The sequence below is a fragment of the Prorops nasuta genome, unplaced genomic scaffold (genome assembly GCF_024137725.1).
Source record: "Prorops nasuta isolate Cenicafe-Biocafe unplaced genomic scaffold, Cenicafe_Pnas_1.2 PNAS00011, whole genome shotgun sequence".
NCBI lineage: Eukaryota > Metazoa > Arthropoda > Insecta > Hymenoptera > Bethylidae > Prorops > Prorops nasuta.
In genome coordinates this window covers 4,852,829-4,872,508 of record NW_027116808.1, presented here as the reverse complement: position 1 = coordinate 4,872,508, position 19,680 = coordinate 4,852,829, and the positions used below count along the sequence as shown (strand labels likewise).

Here is a 19,680-nt window from a genome sequence, read left to right as displayed (position 1 = left end):
CTCGGATGATTCTTCGGACATAACTGAAATTGCAAAAAATTCAAACCGGAAGCGCCTACGATACTCCAACTTTGTAGAAAATCAATTTGAAATTGGTCAATTTTAGCCATTTCTGGTCATTATTTTGTAGCATAGCTTAGAATCCCCAATTTTGATTCCCACATAATTTGTTGATAATTAATAGCATCTATTTGTATTCATTCGAACATATTATACCAGATTATAGCCGAAGAAACATCCGAGAAGCATGAGAAATTGAGTTATTTGCCTCTCATTTATCAATATCATAGCGTAAAACTCAATTTCAATAAACTTTTATTTTAAGTACATTCTGGAGCAATAATTATTTAGTTATCAACAATTATATATGAATTTGCAAAAGTTTCAAGGCGGAAGTACCTTCTACACTCAAATTTTGCATAAAAAAAGTTTGAAAATAGTGGGTTTGAGCTATTTCTTGACATTATTTCACATTGTGATATATTAAGTCCTAATTTTATTTCCTATTATTATTTTTGCATATATTTTAGGATATTTCAGTTCGCTTAGGTGTTCCATACTGGAAAATAACCGAAGAAATTTCCGAGCAGCCTCACATTTTCTGTTATTAGGCTCTCATCATAGAAATTATGTCAGATTTTTGCATTTCATAGTACATATTAATGAATTTGGTCATATTTACAAATCCGAATTGCTATCGGTGCAGTGATATTGCAAGAGAATGGTCGAGTTTTTACCTAATTTTTAATCATTTTTTCATATTAATCAATCTTTAAAGTTTTTTCGTATAATTTTTTTTTATTTGATGAATTTTAAATGTCACACTTCAGTGATCATTCTGTGCAATATAACAAGGATTTTTTCTTTCAATTACTGTCACGGACAATATTATTTATTTCTTACTTTTATTTTTTTTCCACAATAATTTTTTACCATTTTCAGAATAATTTTTAATTTGTAATATCATTTAACAATTTTCATGAATTATAATTGTCAAATAGTACATTATGTACCAAGGGAGTAAAGTGAAGAAAGTACGTACTGTGTGAAGTTGTCGCCCGAGCGAAGCGAGGGCGACATCACAGTGCATACCTTGCCCACTACACTCCTGAGGTGCATATACTACTTTTCCTCATATTAGGCGTAAAATGCGTATATGTTCATTAGACATAATTTTTATGAATTTGTTACACTTATATTTCAAAATAACAATAGATTTATTTATTTTGATTTAAACAATTACCATTACATGTATAATTATAATAATTAATATTAACTGTATTTATTGTACAGTTTTGAAATAATTCTTTTAATACATTTTTATTAGCACCCTCTTTGCATGATTCATAATAAGGAACTTGCTCCATTGCATTACCTTTTTCATTAGAAGTTGGTTTGATTTTTTTACGTAGAGGTTCATGAACGTCAGCGCTATGATTCAAATTCAGATTGACATTTGGATATTTAGAATAATCTGGACCTTTTGACGTAGATGGTATAGCTAAAGGTGTATCTATCTTGTTACTTGATGCATTTGAAGCTAGATTTGCATCATTATTTTTGAACGCACTTACACCAGGATTGATATTTGTAATAGGAGGATGATTAGAAAAATGATTTTTTGTTTTACTGCTTGAATTATCAGATATTATATCAAATATCTGTTTTCTATTTGCCGTAGAAAAATCTATGTAGCCCTGAGCTACTACGTCGGACTTCCAACCTCCATGATTTTTTACCAAAACCAAATTTCCACTGGCATTTGACAAAGCAGTAGCTGAGCTTCGCCTGTAGCAATGTCCTGTATATTTTTCAGGCTCAGGTAGTTGTAGGAAATTGGCAATAATACTTGGTATTTCGCTGATCTTATTTTTACCAATAAATTGTTTTATGCATTTTCCTTTTTGGAAGGCAACAAATAATCTGTCAGAATCTTGCATTTCCTTAGGCCTCAATAATACATACTTCTTAAAAATATGATAATATTTGTTTGAAATTATAAAATTTCGTGAAACATAAGTCTTAGTTTCATTAATATTTATAATGAAATGATCATTATAATCTTCTATGTCAGTCTTTTTTAAATTAAATATTTCTTGACATCTTAGACATCCAAAGAAACCAGCAATCAGTATAGCCTAAAAATATTCGTATTTTCGTAAATAAAAATTGCATATTTTCATAAATTAAATATAAATAAAATATGATGAATACCAACTTTCATAGCTAAGTAGATATTATTGTCACTTTGGTCCAGAAATTTATTAACATCAGATAATGTTAAAGTTTTGGACTTTTTTGATTTGTATCCTTTGCTTTTATTTGTTAGAAAAGTCTTCAGATTTTTGTACTTATCAATGTTAATATTATGTTTCACATTTAGTGTAGCTCGTAACTTCGACCATATGCTCCATAGCGTAGGTGGCTTTAATTTGGCAGATAACTCTTCAAAATATACAAGAAAAACATTTTCTTCGAAAGATCCAGCATTTTTTTTTTCCACGCAATAAAATCGTCATACGTTTTGAGATAAAGTTGCTTTGATTTTTGCGGCAATAAATTATCTACCAGAAGTTTGGCTTCTTCTTCAAAATTACGAATAAGTAACTCAGTGTTAAAGTTTTCATCATCTGATGAATATTCTGATGTCATTTTAACCAAATTTCCCTTTAAACATGCAAGCAAACATGCAGAATAGCATTTATTTTTAACAAATCAATCAATTGAACTATCTGTAGCCAATTTCATATGTTTGAAAGTTATCAGGGTATACATGGGTTACTTTAGTGCCCGCTAGGAGGGACTAAAATACGCATTTTACTCGTAGTATGGGGAAAAAGTATATTTATTTTCCCATTGCATCGAGCCGGCCGATACCGTGCAAAAGGAGTTTGGCGCGGCTCGTTGGCTAAACTTGGGAGAAATAGAGAGCGAAAGAGAGGTCCGAGAAAAAGTATATTCATCCCTCTCGTACTCATACCTCACCGGAGCTAACCGAACTTCAACGGCGAAAGCCGAGACACGCACGTATCGATGTAGCTGTGTGCGTGACCAGCGAGCGGCGACAATAGTGGGGTTCTGGGGTTGGGTCACTTGGCTCACCGATGTACCTGACCTGGATGTACCGCTGGCTAGGGATGGGCGATTTCCATAAAAGTATCGATACTTGTACTCGATACCGTATCGGAGCGTCAACATCGATACCTTAAATATATCGAAGGCCAAGTATCGATACTGACAAGCATCGATCGAGTATCGATTACTCTTTCAGTGGTCAGAAAAGAGTCAAGGAAGGTTAGGTAACATGAAAGGGGTGATGGTGTCAAGTTTAGAAATATTTCAGAAAACTAGAAGTGTAATTAAATAATTGTGCAATCGTGGGTATTGTACAGGCTTCGCTGATTGTGAAATAAACGCGTAAAAACAGCTAAAATTCTTAATTCTTTTATGTAATCGAATTATTAAAGCCGTAATATAATGCTTTTATTTAAGAATTCAATACTTGTCCTCAGAATCATGCTGTAAGATAATTATAAATATAATTTTTTAATAAATATTAATTTTAAAGCTGATTATTGTATTTTGAAAAATAGATTTATTCATTAGACCCTTGAGAAACAAAAATAAACCTTCGGCGGAGCTCGAAGCAGACCTCGCGCATAGATAATAATACATAGAATAAGGTATACAATATCTTTAGTAAAAAAATTCTTCTTCGCTTAAGGAGTTTAAAAATAATATTTGATGTAAATGTTCGGATGACAGCCGATTTCTGGCTTCATTCATAATATTTCCTGCCTTTGAGAATAATCTCTCGGAAGGCACGGATGTGGCACTAATTGGTAAGTACTTTGAAGCTAATTTTTTTAAATCTGGGTACGATTTACCAAAATTAGTATTCCAAAAAGTAATTGGATTGGTTTCCAATGTACAATTGTCGAAATTGATGTAGTACTCCAATGATCTCGGCATACTTTCTAAGCAGTGATGCTGATCATGCTTTAATTTATTTTCTGCTGCTACTAATATTTTATGAAAGCTCCAAACATCACTAATATCTTCTTCAGCATTCACATCAATAATGCAGTCTTCTTTAGAGGTTTCACAGTTATTTACAATTAGTAATTCGTTTTTAATAAATGATATAGTTACTTCTAATGCTCTTTCATTACTAAAATGTAATAGCTTGAACCTAGGGTCCAGTATTGTAGCAATGGCTAATATCTTATTATTCTCAATGCCTCCAAATCTGTCTTGTAAAGCACTTATTAATAATGCACATAGATGTTTCCCAACTATTGTTTGCATATTTAAACCCTTTAGCTTGTTACGTAAACAGTTAACTACTGGTATAACTTTACTCACACTAACATGGTATTCTGCACAAAGTTCTTTCGTAATTTGTTCTAAAGGACGTAAAGCTTTCATTAGTTCAGACACTGTTTGCAGTTCGATTGCAGTTAACATTGGTGGAGATTCGGGAAACTGCAACAATATTGCTCCTGCTATCAAAGATAGTTCAGTAAATCGTTCGAGCATGTGAAATGTGGAATTCCATCGAGTCGGAACACTTTGAATTAATTTTAGGCTACTTTTTTTTCTTATTTCATCAGATGCCACGACTGAGTGTTTAAAAAATGTTACAATTGTTTTTACTTTATCCACAATTTCTTTGATATCCTTGTCACTTAACACTTGTGTTGCTACCAGGTTTAATGAATGAGCAAAACATGAAACAAATCTGTCATCACCAAATGCATTTTTAATTGCTCTTGTCATGTTTGATGCATTATCACTCACAATAGCTACTACATTTGTATTTTTGATTTTCCACATTTCTAGAATCTCCAATATCCACTCACTAATGTTATTAGCTGTATGGCGCTCTGACAATCCAAGTACACTTAATGTTGCAGTTTTCAATGTATTATTCCAAACATAATGGGCTGTTAAGCCAATATAACTTTTTGTGTTAATAGTATCGGTCCAAATGTCTGTTGTTAGTGATATATGGTCCACATTAGATAATCTTTCAGACACTATTGAGGATAACGCCGAGTATTTTTCTTCTATTAATTTTGTAATTAATTTTCTACTTGGAACTTGATACATTGGTACACTAACTTTCATCAATTTTTGGAACCCTTTTTTTTCAACAGTATTTAATGGACAATTATCTCTGGCAATCATGTACAATATTGCATTCGTTATTTCTGTTGATTTTTTTCCACCAACTAAAATTTAAGAAATGTAGCTTTCAAAAGTAATATATTTTGTGGTAATATAAAAATAAACGTAGGATAAAGCTTTACATACGTTCAAAAGATTTCATCGAAGCAACTGATTTAGATATAGTTGGTTGATTATGTAAATACTTATTTTCCATTGATCTTTTTTTTCTTAGCACAGTTGCAGCTGCAACTTTAGACGTTAGTGGTGTAGGTGATAATAACGTATGCTGGTTAGACGTGGATGGCTCAGATGATGATGATGATAACGTACTTATTAGGCCAGAAGAGAGTAGCTGAGATGATGATGGCGTGCTTATTAGACTAGACATGGATGGCTTATCAATTAATTCTTCTATCTCTGTACAAGACTGTTAACATTTACATTTTATTTTAATAAAGAATATTAGTAAATATTAAAGAAAAATATAAACTTACTTCCATCCTTGATTTTTTAAGAACAGGCCCTTCAAAACCTTCTAAAACTTTAGGATGCTTTTTTTTCAAATGTTTCAACATATTGCTTGTATTTCCACTTGAAACAATCACCGAATTGCAAAAACTGCATTTTACTCCTTGGGAGACTTTAGTGAAATACTTCCAAGCAATGCTTCTGTGTGGAGGCACTGTAAATAAAATTGAAATTTGACGTGGAATTATTTAAAACTGAAATAGAATAAAAGAAGTTTAACTCCAATTAAGAATAGATATAATACTTTAATAAATTCTGATGTATCTTACTGAATATATATATATATATATATATATATAAGGTTGTACTTACTCGTGTATTATTACAAGAGGATCAAGGAAAGGATTGTTTGATTATAAGATATTATGGATGTGGATCTGCCTAATATAATAAGAAAATACAAATACGAATTCGTAAAATTATAATAAATGTTATTATCTATATCATATCATTATTTTATTTATTAACATATTTCTTTACAAATAGAAAAACTACTCATCGATTAATATAAAACAGCAGCTAACTTTATGAAAATATTTATCCAGCATAAATTCATCCTGTAACGAAAATGTATGAATTAAATAATAAAAGCTTCTTTTTAGAACCACAATAATAATTACTAACTCCTACATATATATTAGCTATTTAGCGGGTATTAGCGAAATTAAGCGAAACCACTTCAAAAATTTTTGAACAAATACAAGTATGTACTTGTTACTTGATCGATTAATTTAGAGCTATAAAAGTATCGATATTTGAAAGTATCGTTCAATTCGGTATCGATTCCAAAATACTCGATAATTTAGGGAAAAGTATCGATATCCCTAGGTATCGGTATCAAAAGCCCATCCCTACCGCTGGCATGGTGTGCGTGCTAGCTAGTGGCGGCGTGGTGGGGATATCGAATTCCCACAAGTTCCCATCACTGCCGCCCACGTATCAGATCCCAATCAATCCCAATAGGCGGCAGCAGCGTCGCTTAAGATCGCGAGACGCGAATATTTAACCAGTACTTATTGAAAAGACGAGCTAATGAGAAATCTTTTTTGATTTGGGTATAACTGATTCTGACTTCTCTTCAATTACGCGTCTTTGGTAATGACAATATGAAATGTGAGTAAATTTATTCCTGTCTTTTTTTTTCATTTATATTAACTACACATTCGTCGTAAACTATTTTCTTTCTAAATTAAACAAAGATGAAAAAATCAAAAGATACTTTTGCAGTTTATCAAGAAAAATACTGCATGAAACATTATTATTTACATAGTTTTCTTCTTATCAATGATTGATGATTTATTTAATCTAATCAGTAAGAAATAAGCAGTTTTGTTATTTTGAATTAATGTGGATATCATGTTTATGTTGAAATAATTGCAGGCAGGAGATATGTTCTTCAGAAAAATATTTTTAAATCCATTCTTGCAAAATATATAAAATTATGATGTACAAAACAATACAATGTTTACTTAATGATGAAACAATCTGAAACTTGTATGAACCAAAGTGATGTCATGCTCGTTACAAGCTTGTATTACTGCCTCATCATTTGTAGAACCAGCAGGACTTGCTATGTACTTAACACCACTCTAAAACATTATATTAATTCTATGACTAAAGAAATAATTATTTAAGCAATAGTTAAGTAGTATAATTCTTACCAGCCTTGCTCTATCAACATTATCTCTAAATGGAAAGAAAGCATCACTGCTAATAGCAACATTATTTAGCTTTTTGGCCCATTCAATTCTATCTTGTTCGTTAAGTTTAACTGGAACTTCTTCATAATTAGCTGCCCATGCAGCCTCATCCATGTCTTTACCAATAGATCCATTAACATAGTTATCGATACAATTTGAAATTTCTGCTCGTTTAACTCCTTTTCTAAATTTCATGCCTGTAACTTTGGGATGCTGACGGAGCCACCTACATAAGTAAAGTAAATATAGTAAATTTCTTTTGAAAGCCTGTTTTATAATTACAAATGTACCAATTGTCAGCTTTGTCTCCTGCAAGTCTTGTACAATGGATACGGGATTGTTGGCCAGCTCCAATTCCAATCACTTGTCCATCCTTTGCATAACATACTGAATTACTTTGTGTATATTTTACAGCAATAGTAGCTACTATCAAATCTCTAATCGCTTCTTGAGATAATTTATTTCCTTTTGTCACTACATTTGAGAATGTCTCTTTATCAATTGCAGCATCATTTCTTTTTTGCTCTAAGGTTAAACCATATAAAGTTTTACGTTCCATAGGAGCTGGTTCATATGTTGGGTCAATCTGTAAAATGCAGTATGCACCATTTTTCTTCTTTTTCAATATATTTAAAGCCTCTTCCGTATAACCTGGTGCAATTATACCATCAGAAACTTCTCTATAACATGTGAGAAGATAATTTTAAATTATTTATTATTTATATGAATTATAATAATAGAATATTCTTACCTTGAAATTATTTTTGCAGTAAGAGTATCACATGGATCTGACAAAGCCACAAAGTCGCCAAAGCTTGACATTCTGTCAGCTCCTCTTGCACGAGCATAAGCAGTTGCAAGAGGTGTAAGTTGATTAAAAAGGTCTTCTACTTGACAAAGTTTGGCTTGTACCTGATCTAAAGGAACACCAACAGCTGCACCTGCTGGGCTAACATGCTTAAAAGACGTTGCAGCAGGTAAATGAAGAGCTAATTTGAGTTCTTTGACTAGTTGATAGCCATTTAGTGCATCACACAAATTGATAAAACCAGGAGAGCCATTAACTATCACTAATGGCAATTGTTCTAATGTTGTAAATATTTGTGCTGGTTTTTGATGAGGATTCATTCCATATCTAAGACTTAATTGAGATACTTTTGGACTAATTTGTTTACGAAAATAATCTGATATAGAAGAGTCATATTCTGATGTGTGAGTAAATGCTTTCAAGGCTAGTCGTTGTCTAGTGGCCAGAGAAGTATCATGCTCAGTATTTTCTTCTAATTCATTAATAACTGTTTGATAATCTGTGGGATCGCAGATGACAGTAACTCTCTCATGATTCTTAGCAGCTGCTCTAAGTAAAGTAACTCCACCAATATCAATGCTCTCAATGGCATCACTTATAGTTACATCAGTATTTGAAACAGTTTTAACAAATGGATATAAATTACATACAACAATACGAATGAGCTCATACATTTGTTTCTGCATATCTGCCTGATCAGAATTATTTAATCTGGCCAATATACCTGGGTACAAATAAAGTTTATGATTATTCTTTTCCATTTATAAATATTTTTGAATTTTGTTGATGCTATTTTGGCTTACCAGCATGTACTGCAGGATGGAGAGTCTTTACCCGACCTCCAAGCATTTCAGGAGCTCCAGTAATATCAGACACATCTTTAACAGGAAGGGATGAATCTCTTAGTAATTTTGCTGTTCCCCCTGATGCTACTAAAGTTAAGCCAAGATGGTGCAATTTTTTTGCAAATGGCAATAAATCAGTTTTGTCAGAAACACTAAGTAGAGCTGAAAGTAAATTATATTTTTGTAATTTAAATATAAGAGAATAATATAACAATATTATTAAAGCAAAAATCTATTTATTTCTTAATTACAGATAGAAACTTTCAAATAACTGACCTATTTTGCCTGATGACATTTTTTACTGCTAAATAATTCGTAAATACTTGAAAATTAATTAAAAATGTAGTGTAATAACCAAAAATTTATCAAAGCACGTGTTCACAATCAGTTTCAGCGAGCGTGTGCTGCCATATACTTGATGTACTATGTTGAACTGAACATAAGTCGGGTGAGTTAGATGTTATACTGCATTCAACGAAAGAACGCCAAGCTTTCGTGCGGCATAGAAATAGTGGGAGAATCACGTGATCTTCAATTCAGCAGTAGATATAGCGTAGTGCATTACCGTTTTATTGCATTCGATTTCCCTACCTTTAAAGATTAATAAATATAAATGCGTTTTAAATTAAGAAATTATGATGTAAATGCTTCAAGAAATTGATCATTTGAAATAACTTTTCTTTACGTTTGAAGCTATATATTAACGTTTAATAAAGATTTGTTTTATTGACAAACAAAAATCGTAGGAAAGTTTTGAAACAAATAAGCAAAGCAAATGAAAGGATTTGATTTAAAAAATGCGTGATTATAAAAAGGATTAAAAATATATAATAAAAGTGATTAAATTAATTTGTAATTATCGCTCTCATTGCTAAAAGAATCTATTTATCCTGTTACATTTATTACTAATTTTGGCATCTCATCAGTAAAATTATTGACAATATATCAACTCCGAAAAATCTTTCTTCTTTAATTACATGACTTATAACATTTTCCAATTTTCTGTTGCAACAATGACAAAACCTTATTCCAAAAGTTTTTTAACATCTTGTACTTTGAATGTAGTACTGTGAGATTTCACATACTATTTCACCATTGACCAAATCATTTCGATTGGATTTAACTCACAGTAATGGAGGGCAATCTTAAAATTTCTTTATTATTTTGTTTGGACAGTTCATCTATAACGTAATAGTTAAGTAAGTGCATTTATTTTTGAACAATTTGAAGAAGCTCAGTTTTCACCATTTCTACGCCTAATACGGTCCGTTTTCCTTTGATTCATTCGATTATACTTTTTGTAGTCCAAGATATATTTAGAATTTTTTCCGTCTTAATACTATGATATAGAGCGTCGTTTATTACAATAACCAAATTTTAGTCAAACGCGGGAAGTGCATTTATAAACCATTCTATATAGAACTGTTTTACCGTTCATCTCTTCATGGTAGTTAGCAATCTTCTTCATGGACTCAAAGCATAAACGGGCTCCAGGTATAAATCCATCGTGTGTATGTGTCATTACCATTACCAACGTACAGCACTAACGAACGGTTTTTCTTTATAGTCAGATTAGGTGCTCCTGCTAAGAACCCTTGAAGAAATGCATATTTTTATGACTTAATGGTCGTGTATACCTAGCATTTAGTGGTCACATTTCTTGCATTGATTCAATCTCATTCAAGTAGTAAATTATATTATCCGACCCTCCTGTCGGTATTTACGTATGGCCTTTAAATAATTTCTCATCCAAACAATAAAGCCCTCTTTTTTAATAAAAATACTATTCCGCTATCTTTTTACACAAAAGAAATTAAGTTCTTTTAAAATCAGGAGGATCTTCGTACCCGTTTACACATCTTGCAAAATAAAATCTAATGTTGGTAATTCTCGGTTGAAATAAAAGCCATGAACTTCTCTTGTAATAGCATTTTTATTAAACTCATCAATTTTATCTTTAAATAACATACGTCTTTCTTTTTATTTCGAGATGTTATATACCTCTTCTATTCCCTTATATTCTAAACAAATATTTTTCAAACTAGATACCCCGATTTTGATTTCTTCGTATAATTTATTTATCACAGTGGTATTTGTAATTGCCGGATTCATTTTTAACATTTTTTTACACAAGCTTATTAAAATAACTCTTTCTCTTTTGCAAATGAACTGAAATGTTTTCAAGAATTAATTTTTTCAATATATTATGCTTCGCATTAAACAATCCATGTAAACATACGAAAAAATGACTTTTATACATCATTAAGATATAGTGCCATTCTTTTTTTAAGCCAGGGACGTAAAAAAATGTATAGAGACTTACTTTTCGTAGATGTATTTTGTGGGACGGTCTAGTACTATACAGTTTTATATAAGCTGCTCCAAAATTAATATAAGCTCTTATTTTTAAAAATGATATAAGTAAGTATATTTTTTCATGTATCAATATCCACATAACTTACAAAAAATACACTTCACTCATATTTTTAATACAGAAATAAACATAAATCATTTTCAAACATAACGAATCATATATTGATATGTCATTAACATAAAAAACACTTTTGGCTCCTTTTATTTCTTTTCATTAGTGATATCTGCAAAGAAGGACCCGGTACATTTCCTTCAATATCTATTGTAATTGTTAAATCTCAAAAATGGATAAACGCTAAAATTTTTAAAAAGTTTAAGTAAAGATTTTTGCTTGAAAGCGCGGGGCACCGAAACGACTTGTGACATTGTTGTTCTAAAAGGGAAACATTTTACATGCTGCGCGCGCAAGTATGGGTGGAGTCTAATCAAACTGGACCCATTTTATTTCAATCTGTCGACGTTCTCCCGTTGAGCATAGTATAGATAGATGACCACGGCTACAGAATCAACAAGTGCTTTTTCTGAATACTTTTTCTTTACTACTGCGCTAACTTTAAAGTTTAATGTTTGATAAATTGAATCTCATATTGATAATGTTATATTTACGTCAAAATATTTCGTCATCTATGAATATCATACATAGGTCAAATGTGGCGTTTCTCAATTAAGATAATTGCGGGAGTCAATAAACACGATAAAGAGCATCGTTTCACTTTTCATCCATGGAGATCATCGGTTCAGACAGTTCAATTATCAGTGGATCTGTTGTTTTCTTTTCCTCCCATCGGCTTTAGGATCAATTCTACCGTAGGCTAAATTCAAATTCGACTTAAATTGATATATTTTCCGTAACATTAAGGGCATTAAGACCTGTTGTACGATCACAAATCAGGTGTCTCATGTGCAACATAATAAACAAAAATTTGAAAATCGCAAATTGTGATTAGTAGTATCTCAGATTTTTGCTCATTCTGTTATACATGAAATACCTGATATATAATCGTACAATAAGCACAAGGACCGGTGTAAGTTGGAAACAAGTAGGCAAGCCTCATATCCAACATAACTACAAAAATCTAAGAGTGCAAATGTGGATTGGTAGTGTTTTAGATTTTTGCTTGTTACGTTGGATATGAGGCTTACCTGATTTAGGTGATATACCGGTGCTAAGGCCCAATCAGTTTCATGATACTGAACCACTTTTGGTGTTCACATAATGCCGATTATCTTCTGTGGCGCTAGTAGTCACTTGCGCTATCCATGTGGAAATGTATTTATATTATTAAATTTTAATCATTAGTAACATTAATCGTTGTGTTTGCTTATATTTTAAATTTATCATGTTTTTTATATTATAATTACTTTAAGTAATGATTATAATTAATTTAAGACTACGCGCACTATACTAGCTATTTCACTACACTGAGAAAAAAATATAGTGTTATCAAATGAAACGTAGTTGGCTCAACTATGCCGTGAGGTTAAATACGGCGAATGAAATAAGGGTTTTGCTTTAACCACCAGATATAGTTGAGAAGTTTCGTTGTCTCAACTATGCGAATAAATTAATATAATAGATTTCGTATTCATAGGTATGTTTTAAAAGTGTTGTAACATGGTTAAAGTAATTTCCTATTACTTCATAAATAATTAATTCAAATACTAGGAAGATTATTAATTTAATTAAAAATGAGCTTCTTATAATATAAATGAAATGTAGGATATAAAAATAATTACTTTGAAAGAATAGATAAAAATGTTTAATTGCAGTAATGAAATATAACTGAACCAAATAAATTTATAATTGTATAAATTTTTGTCACACACACACACACAGCAAAAAACTTACGTAATATCAGTAACTTTGTATGAAATTCTCTCTCTCTCTCTCTCTCTCTCTCTCTCTCTCTCTCTCTCTCTCTCTCTCTCTCTCTCTCTCTCTCTCTCTCTCTATCTTTTGTACTTTAAATTAATTTAAATTTGTATAGATTCTCACATACACGTGTAGATTAACATAATTGTCATTGGTATGATAGGTCCTATAATATCACCGTAGCATATATATATTTTTATTTGATTTATAAGTGTATATACAGGGTCTTTTCCTAACAGCGGAGCATAGAAGATTCGTGGGTAGGGGCCCATTTGTTCCAAAATTTTAGTACAATGCGTGTGTCTCTCTACATAACTTTGTGAATATGGCGACCTGTCAAAACACTGGTACACTCCGGGAAATATATTCTGTCCAACTTATAACCAAATGTTTTAAAAGGCCGTACTTCAATAGCGGTCAACACTTTTCTACATCACGCTGGTTACCTGGTCTAGTGCCGAGTCCCGAGCAATAAACCGAGAACAATCGAAGAACCCTATAATATACCTGATACTCTAATCACTAATCCAAAATTACAATTTTTATATTTTTAATCAAACAGGTTTGAAATTATTATGAATACATTGCTTGTATTTTTAACATGAAAATGAATCCAAAAATGACGTTATTCGGACTATTATTTCTATATTAGTTATATCTTACATCTCCCATTTTATTAAAACCTGTTAAAAATCAAATTTATTTTATTCCAATATGTCTATAAATAATCCAAATAAGCATCAATTAACCCGTAGCAGAATCATACTAAAAAAATTGAAATTTTTAATTTTATGAGATGATTAACCTTTTTCTTTTTAAAGATAGTATTTTAAAATATTTACATTTATTTGTCAATTATATCTTAAACTAAAATTTATATTTGTTAATTTTTTAATAATATGTTTATGTCCTTTCCAATATTTTGGAGATTTATTTTAACTTAACGCATATCGAAGATATATAGTAATATTGAATTTTTATTAGAATTTATAGATAATAAAGTAGCAGCTTCAAGGTATAACTAAAAGAAATAATTGTTCGATTAATGTCGTATTTGGACTCATTTTCATGTTAAAAAGACAAGCAATGTATTCGTAATAATTTCAAATATGTTTGATTAAAAATACAAAAATAGTAATTTTAGATTAGTGATTAGAGTATCAGGTATATTATAGGGTTCTTCGATTGTTCTCGGTTTATTGCTCGGGACTCGGCACTAGACCAGGTAACCAGCGTGATGTAGAAAAGTGTTGACCGCTATTGAAGTACGACCTTTTAAAACATTTGGTTATAAGTTGGACAGAATATATTTCCCGGAGTGTACCAGTGTTTTGACAGGTCGCCATATTCACAAAGTTATGTAGAGAGACACACGCATTGTACTAAAATTTTGGAACAAATGGGCCCCTACCGATTCGTGTTAGTTGACTATAGCACTCGGAATGATGTAATCTGAGAGCGCTGATTGGTCAATATTGCGTAGTACCAACATATAATAGGCCGTTACCAATAGATGAATAAGAAAAATGAGATTCATCCGCCATATTGGTGTGGAGAAATGTTTACATGCTAATCCTAGCAGAAAGAGGTGTAAAATGGAAAATTGTCAAATAGTGAGGTTACTAAAGTAAAAATTGAAAATAATGAATGGAAAGTACGAATATTCTTCATTTTCATTCAAAGTATTCAATTTTTACTTTAGTAACGACTACATTTGACATTTTTCCATTTTACACCTCTTTCTGCTACGATCAGCATGTAAACATTTCTACACACCAAAATGGCGGATGAATCTCATTTTTCGTATCCAACTATTGGTAACGGCCTATTATCTGTTGGTACTACGCAATATTGACCAATCAGCGTTCTCAGAAACCATCATCCTGAGCGCTATAGTCAACTAACACGAATCTCCTATATGCCGCCGTTAGAGAACCTCCCTGTATATATAAAATTTATTGGAGTACGAGATTCTTTGTGGTTTCTATGATTTTTACAGATAGTTTTCTTTATCACAATGTTTGAGATGCCTATCAAATGAGGAAAATGGATTACCAAGGATATTTAGGATGGATAAGAAATTAGACGAAAAGACTGCAATTTGAAGAAAAATGCAAGAATTGTCCAACGTTTATTATTTGAAGTTTAAGTACAGCCTACATTACATGAACTGTATAATTATAGCTAATGGTTAATTTAAACTTGTTTAAATTAATCGATCCTAAAGACAAGAATCACTTTATTATTAAATTACTTCATATGTCTTAACCGATTGAAGGAAAGCTAATACAATGGCAGTAAAAGAACGGGAAATGTATAGTGGATAATATGGTGGAATTAAATGGTGAGTAATATGTAGCTATATATTAAAAATTGGCAAATAGTTACGATAATAATATTCAATTTAAAGTTTTATCAAAGAAATAGATTTACCAAGAGGCTCACCGATAGGTGGAATAATTAGTTCTTAATCAATTACCTATATACTTCTTGGTTGCCAAATATCCATAGAGCAATTGCAATTGGTTTTGTAATTGATATGTGGAAACTTCCTCTTTCAACTAAGATTGGGCCAATGGTTGCAATTAATATTTCAAATGTTTCTCTATTGACACGAAAATGAGATTTAAAATCTAAAAAAAAAGCATTGAATTCCAAAATAATTTATAATATTAAATAGCTGATAACATATATTTTTTTTACCTCTTAAGCAGTTACGTAAGGCAACATTTGTAAAAAAACTTGGAATACGGAAATGGTTTTGCCTTGTTGTTTTAATGATAACTCATCTCCTTCATCGAATGTATCAAAAATGAAACTAATAACAGCAGATGGATCCATAATCCTTAGAATCTACAAATATTAAGACAAAATTTATTATATTTATCTTATTAAGCACGATAGAAAAATAGAATAAATATTTTATTATTTGATTTAAAAGATTTCTTGTATTTTAACTGCTACTGTATTAGCTTTCCTTCAATCGGTTAAGACATATGAACTAATTTAATAAGATAAAGTGATTCTTATCTTTAGGATCGTTTAATTTAAACAAGTTTAAATTAACCATCAGCTATAATTATATAGTTCATGTAATGGAGGCTGCACTTAAATTTCAAATAAACAACTGTTGGAAAATTCCTGCATTTTTCTTCAAATTGCAGTCCTTTTGTCTAATTTCTTATCCATCCTAAATATCCTTGGTAATCCATTTTCCTCATTTGATAAGCATCTTAAACATTGTGATAAAGAAAACTATCTGTAAAAATCATAGAAACCACAAAGAATCTCGTACTCCAATAAATTTTACATATATAATAGTTAATTTATACTCATCTGAATTAATAACTGCATCAATGTGTATTACAACAGCATAAATAAATTCTGTTGCTTGAAGAGCACCTCTTCATTATTGATTGATTGCTAATATTCCGGTTCTTCCATCTACTGATATTAAATGTCATTTTGACACATCACTTTAGCAGACCATGAGCGCCGCCATCTTAATCCGATCCGATCCAATCCGACCAGGAATAGACACACCGGATTATAGGGAATCTAGTTATTTTTTGTTGTAAGTTGCGTGACTGTGACTAGATGCCGATCCAATCCGCAGAAAAGAAACACTCAATTTTTTTTTCCGACGTTGCATTCCTGCGGCTAGGTTGGATCGTGATCAGCCACGGGCGCCACGCCACCCCCCTGATCAGGACGTAACAAGAACATATCTTAACCTCTAAAAACTTTAAACAAATGAAAGATAAATTAAAGAATTAAAATTTTGAAACTCATACAGGTTTTTACGTTGTTACGGTTATCTCTGAGTGTCAGTTGGTGTGTTACCGGTCTTACTAATATTATTAAAATACTATGAAGTATGAAAAATGTCAATTTTACATATATTTATTTTTCTGTAATTTAAATTAATTTCTATTATTGCTTCTAACTTTTCGCTAGCTTTCTCAATTAACGCGTTTGATGTCATATTACATACACGGTATATATTTAAAGGACGTTCAAAACTAGTTGTATAAAATTTCTGACATTGACTATTATATGTGTTAGCTTAAATAAAATGTATATTAAATACTTTTTTTAAACTAATTTTATGCATTTAATAGGAATTGAAGTTTAAATTAATCTTAATAATATGCTGATTGTTTGAAATACGTTTATAATTTAAGTACTTTTCTTTTCAGGTATTTACATCATCTTTATGGGATGTTTAAATAAACAGTCAATTTTAGAATGAATAACAACAAAATTGTAAATTTATTACTTAATTTATTATTGAATATTGGCAATGACTAATACTTTTTCTAAAAATTATTGAAGAGTGTATTATAGTTAGACTAAAATGGGTCTTATATTGAGTGAGCCTGTTACTACTAAATTGTCAGCATGTTGTAGAAGTTCCAATTACCGGGTTGGAAGTTCGTGTATGCAAGGATGGCGCAATAAAATGGAAGATTGTCATGTTCATATTTTATCATTACCAGATGATCCAGAAACTGCCTTTTTTGCGGTATATGATGGTCATGGAGGTACTACAGGCAGATTTAATTGCCTATACCAATATACAGAATGTACAACATATTTTGGGTTTGATGAAATATCCTGAAAACTATATTTTAGAAAAAAATATTTTAATGAGCTACTTAAAAGTATTTTAAAAAATCCATTAAGTGACTGTTTTGACTTACCATTGAAAAGAGTGCCAAAGAATATAAAGAGATCCTTTTTAATTCAATAAATGTATACCCCCATTTTGTATTAAATATTCTTTTAATTTATCTTACATAGCAGGTTTCCAAAACAATGTGAATATGTCATTTAATATAGGAATTTACAAAATGCTAGGATTTAATATTTATTGGTAGCTGATTGATTACATGTGTGTAAACAATTGTGCACACCTCTGCTTTCAAGCCTATATATATATACAATTTCCAATTAAAATATGTTGTAAACATCTAAATTAAATATAACATTCACACATTGGTTTGGAAAGCTATTGAAATAAGCTACAACAATATTTGATTCAAATAGGGAATTTCAATTAAAAAATTCAAGGTAATTTTCATACATTTTCTAGCAACCCTCCCAAAGTCAAAACTGTATAAACACCTAGTGATTTTTCAAAAGTAATTTACTAACATCTGCTAAAGGTTTTTTCAGCATAATACATAGTTTTCAAAGCATTTTCACAGGCTCTAAACTTTTTGCATGCTCTATATACTGATTTTAATGTAGTGTCTATTATAAATCTTAGGTGACGCAATTTCACAGTATGCAGGAAAACACTTGCATGAGTATATAGTTAAAAGAAGCGAATATAAATCAGGGGACATACCAAAGGCTTTGCAAGAAGGTTTCTTAGAATTGGATAAAGTAATGTTGGATGATACAGTGCTTAGACAAGAACACGCTGGCACTACTGTCATTGCTATTCTCATTAAGAATAATGTCTTATACTGTGTAAGTATTTCTTTCCTTTTTGTTATTTTATTTCAAAGTTAAATAATTAATATTTTTACAGGCTAATGCAGGTGATAGCAGAGCTGTCGCATGTGTTAATGGAGAAGCCATACCTCTTAGTCGTGATCATAAACCAAATTTAAAAGACGAGCGTGACCGAATCGAAGCTGCAGGAGGATGGGTAGAATTTAATAGAGTTAATGGTCATTTAGCATTATCTCGAGCTCTTGGAGATTTCTTATTTAAGCGTGACAGAAATAAATTGCCACATGAACAGATAGTATCTGGTAAATGTATACAAATTATTAAATATTCATTAAAAATATTTCAATCAAATAACCAGAAAATTTATAAAACTAGCTGTACCTGAGATCCAATCATATGAATTAACAGAAGACTGGGAATTTCTAGTATTGGCTTGCGATGGTATTTGGGATGTTATGACTAACAAAGAAGTTGTACAGTTTGTAAAGTCTCGACTCTCGCAAACAAAACGTGGATCTGATAATGCTGAAACTTCTATTGACCCTGAAGAGATTTGTGAAGAGCTGATGCAACATTGTCTTGCACCAAATGCTCTCATGGGTACCGGCTGTGATAATATGACAGTGATCTTAGTTTGTCTTCTGCACAATAAACCATACTCTTATTTTGTCTCGCGTTGCCAACAAAAGCCTTGTATAAATTCTCAATTATAGAGCATATTTAATAATAATATATTTAAAATTTTATTTAAATTATTTATGCTTTTAAACATTACAATGTATAATCTTTCCTATTCTTATATTTACTAATCTATACTGAAAGGCCAGTGTATTGCGCATTAAAGCAAAAATCAAAATTTCATTTAAAAATAACAATGTAATATAATCATGAATCCTTAATCAACTTATAAATTTATGT

The 19,680-nt window shown here is 31.0% G+C and overlaps 3 protein-coding genes across 7 annotated transcripts; 1 reads left to right on the top strand and 2 right to left on the bottom strand.

Annotated features, from left to right (window-relative positions):
* Positions 1 to 3,696: 3,696 nt before the first annotated feature.
* Positions 3,697 to 5,747, bottom strand: LOC136777278 (E3 SUMO-protein ligase ZBED1-like). The gene is made up of 3 exons (XM_066733445.1): positions 5,667 to 5,747; positions 5,317 to 5,599; positions 3,697 to 5,234 (listed from the first exon to the last, which is right to left on the bottom strand). The coding sequence occupies exons 1-3, from the start codon at positions 5,745 to 5,747 to the stop codon at positions 3,697 to 3,699; spliced, it is 1,902 nt and encodes a 633-aa protein (XP_066589542.1).
* Positions 5,748 to 6,285: 538 nt separating this feature from the next.
* Positions 6,286 to 19,508, top strand: LOC136777437 (probable protein phosphatase 2C T23F11.1). Of its 4 annotated transcripts, none has more exons than XM_066733725.1 (5): positions 6,286 to 6,813; positions 17,499 to 17,843; positions 18,572 to 18,777; positions 18,839 to 19,064; positions 19,138 to 19,508. In XM_066733725.1, exons 2-5 carry the CDS (start codon positions 17,657 to 17,659, stop codon positions 19,473 to 19,475), a joined length of 957 nt encoding a protein of 318 aa, XP_066589822.1. In that variant the 5' UTR covers positions 6,286 to 6,813; positions 17,499 to 17,656; the 3' UTR covers positions 19,476 to 19,508. The 4 variants fall into 4 exon arrangements, with proteins under 4 accessions (XP_066589822.1, XP_066589819.1, XP_066589821.1 ...); XM_066733722.1 differs by lacking the exon at positions 6,286 to 6,813 and adding an exon at positions 16,983 to 17,174; XM_066733724.1 differs by lacking the exon at positions 6,286 to 6,813 and adding an exon at positions 16,992 to 17,095.
* Positions 6,848 to 11,502, bottom strand: LOC136777434 (bifunctional purine biosynthesis protein ATIC). Of its 2 annotated transcripts, XM_066733716.1 has the most exons (7): positions 11,377 to 11,502; positions 9,330 to 9,644; positions 9,012 to 9,215; positions 8,152 to 8,932; positions 7,691 to 8,080; positions 7,362 to 7,626; positions 6,848 to 7,289 (listed from the first exon to the last, which is right to left on the bottom strand). In XM_066733716.1, exons 2-7 carry the CDS (start codon positions 9,346 to 9,348, stop codon positions 7,170 to 7,172), a joined length of 1,779 nt encoding a protein of 592 aa, XP_066589813.1. In that variant the 5' UTR covers positions 9,349 to 9,644; positions 11,377 to 11,502; the 3' UTR covers positions 6,848 to 7,169. The 2 variants fall into 2 exon arrangements, with proteins under 2 accessions (XP_066589813.1, XP_066589812.1); XM_066733715.1 differs by lacking the exon at positions 11,377 to 11,502 and having other exon boundaries at positions 9,330 to 9,864.
* Positions 19,509 to 19,680: the final 172 nt, after the last annotated feature.

What these genes read in the sequence shown, in the direction of transcription:
- LOC136777437 (XM_066733725.1), top strand. Translation starts at nt 17,657, where the DNA reads ATGGGTCTTATATTGAGTGAGCCTGTTACTACTAAATTGTCAGCATGT. An exon ending in GGTATATGATGGTCATGGAG is followed by an intron (nt 17,844 to 18,571) that starts GTACTACAGGCA and finishes TATAAATCTTAG; the next exon opens with GTGACGCAATTTCACAGTAT. An exon ending in ACATGAACAGATAGTATCTG is followed by an intron (nt 19,065 to 19,137) that starts GTAAATGTATAC and finishes TTATAAAACTAG; the next exon opens with CTGTACCTGAGATCCAATCA.
- LOC136777278 (XM_066733445.1), bottom strand. Translation starts at nt 5,747, where the DNA reads ATGTTGAAACATTTGAAAAAAAAGCATCCTAAAGTTTTAGAAGGTTTT. An exon ending in TTAAAAAATCAAGGATGGAA is followed by an intron (nt 5,600 to 5,666) that starts GTAAGTTTATAT and finishes AAATGTTAACAG; the next exon opens with TCTTGTACAGAGATAGAAGA. An exon ending in TTCGATGAAATCTTTTGAAC is followed by an intron (nt 5,235 to 5,316) that starts GTATGTAAAGCT and finishes CTTAAATTTTAG; the next exon opens with TTGGTGGAAAAAAATCAACA.
- LOC136777434 (XM_066733716.1), bottom strand. An exon ending in GGAGACAAAGCTGACAATTG is followed by an intron (nt 7,627 to 7,690) that starts GTACATTTGTAA and finishes TTACTTATGTAG; the next exon opens with GTGGCTCCGTCAGCATCCCA. An exon ending in ATGTTGATAGAGCAAGGCTG is followed by an intron (nt 7,290 to 7,361) that starts GTAAGAATTATA and finishes ATAATGTTTTAG; the next exon opens with AGTGGTGTTAAGTACATAGC.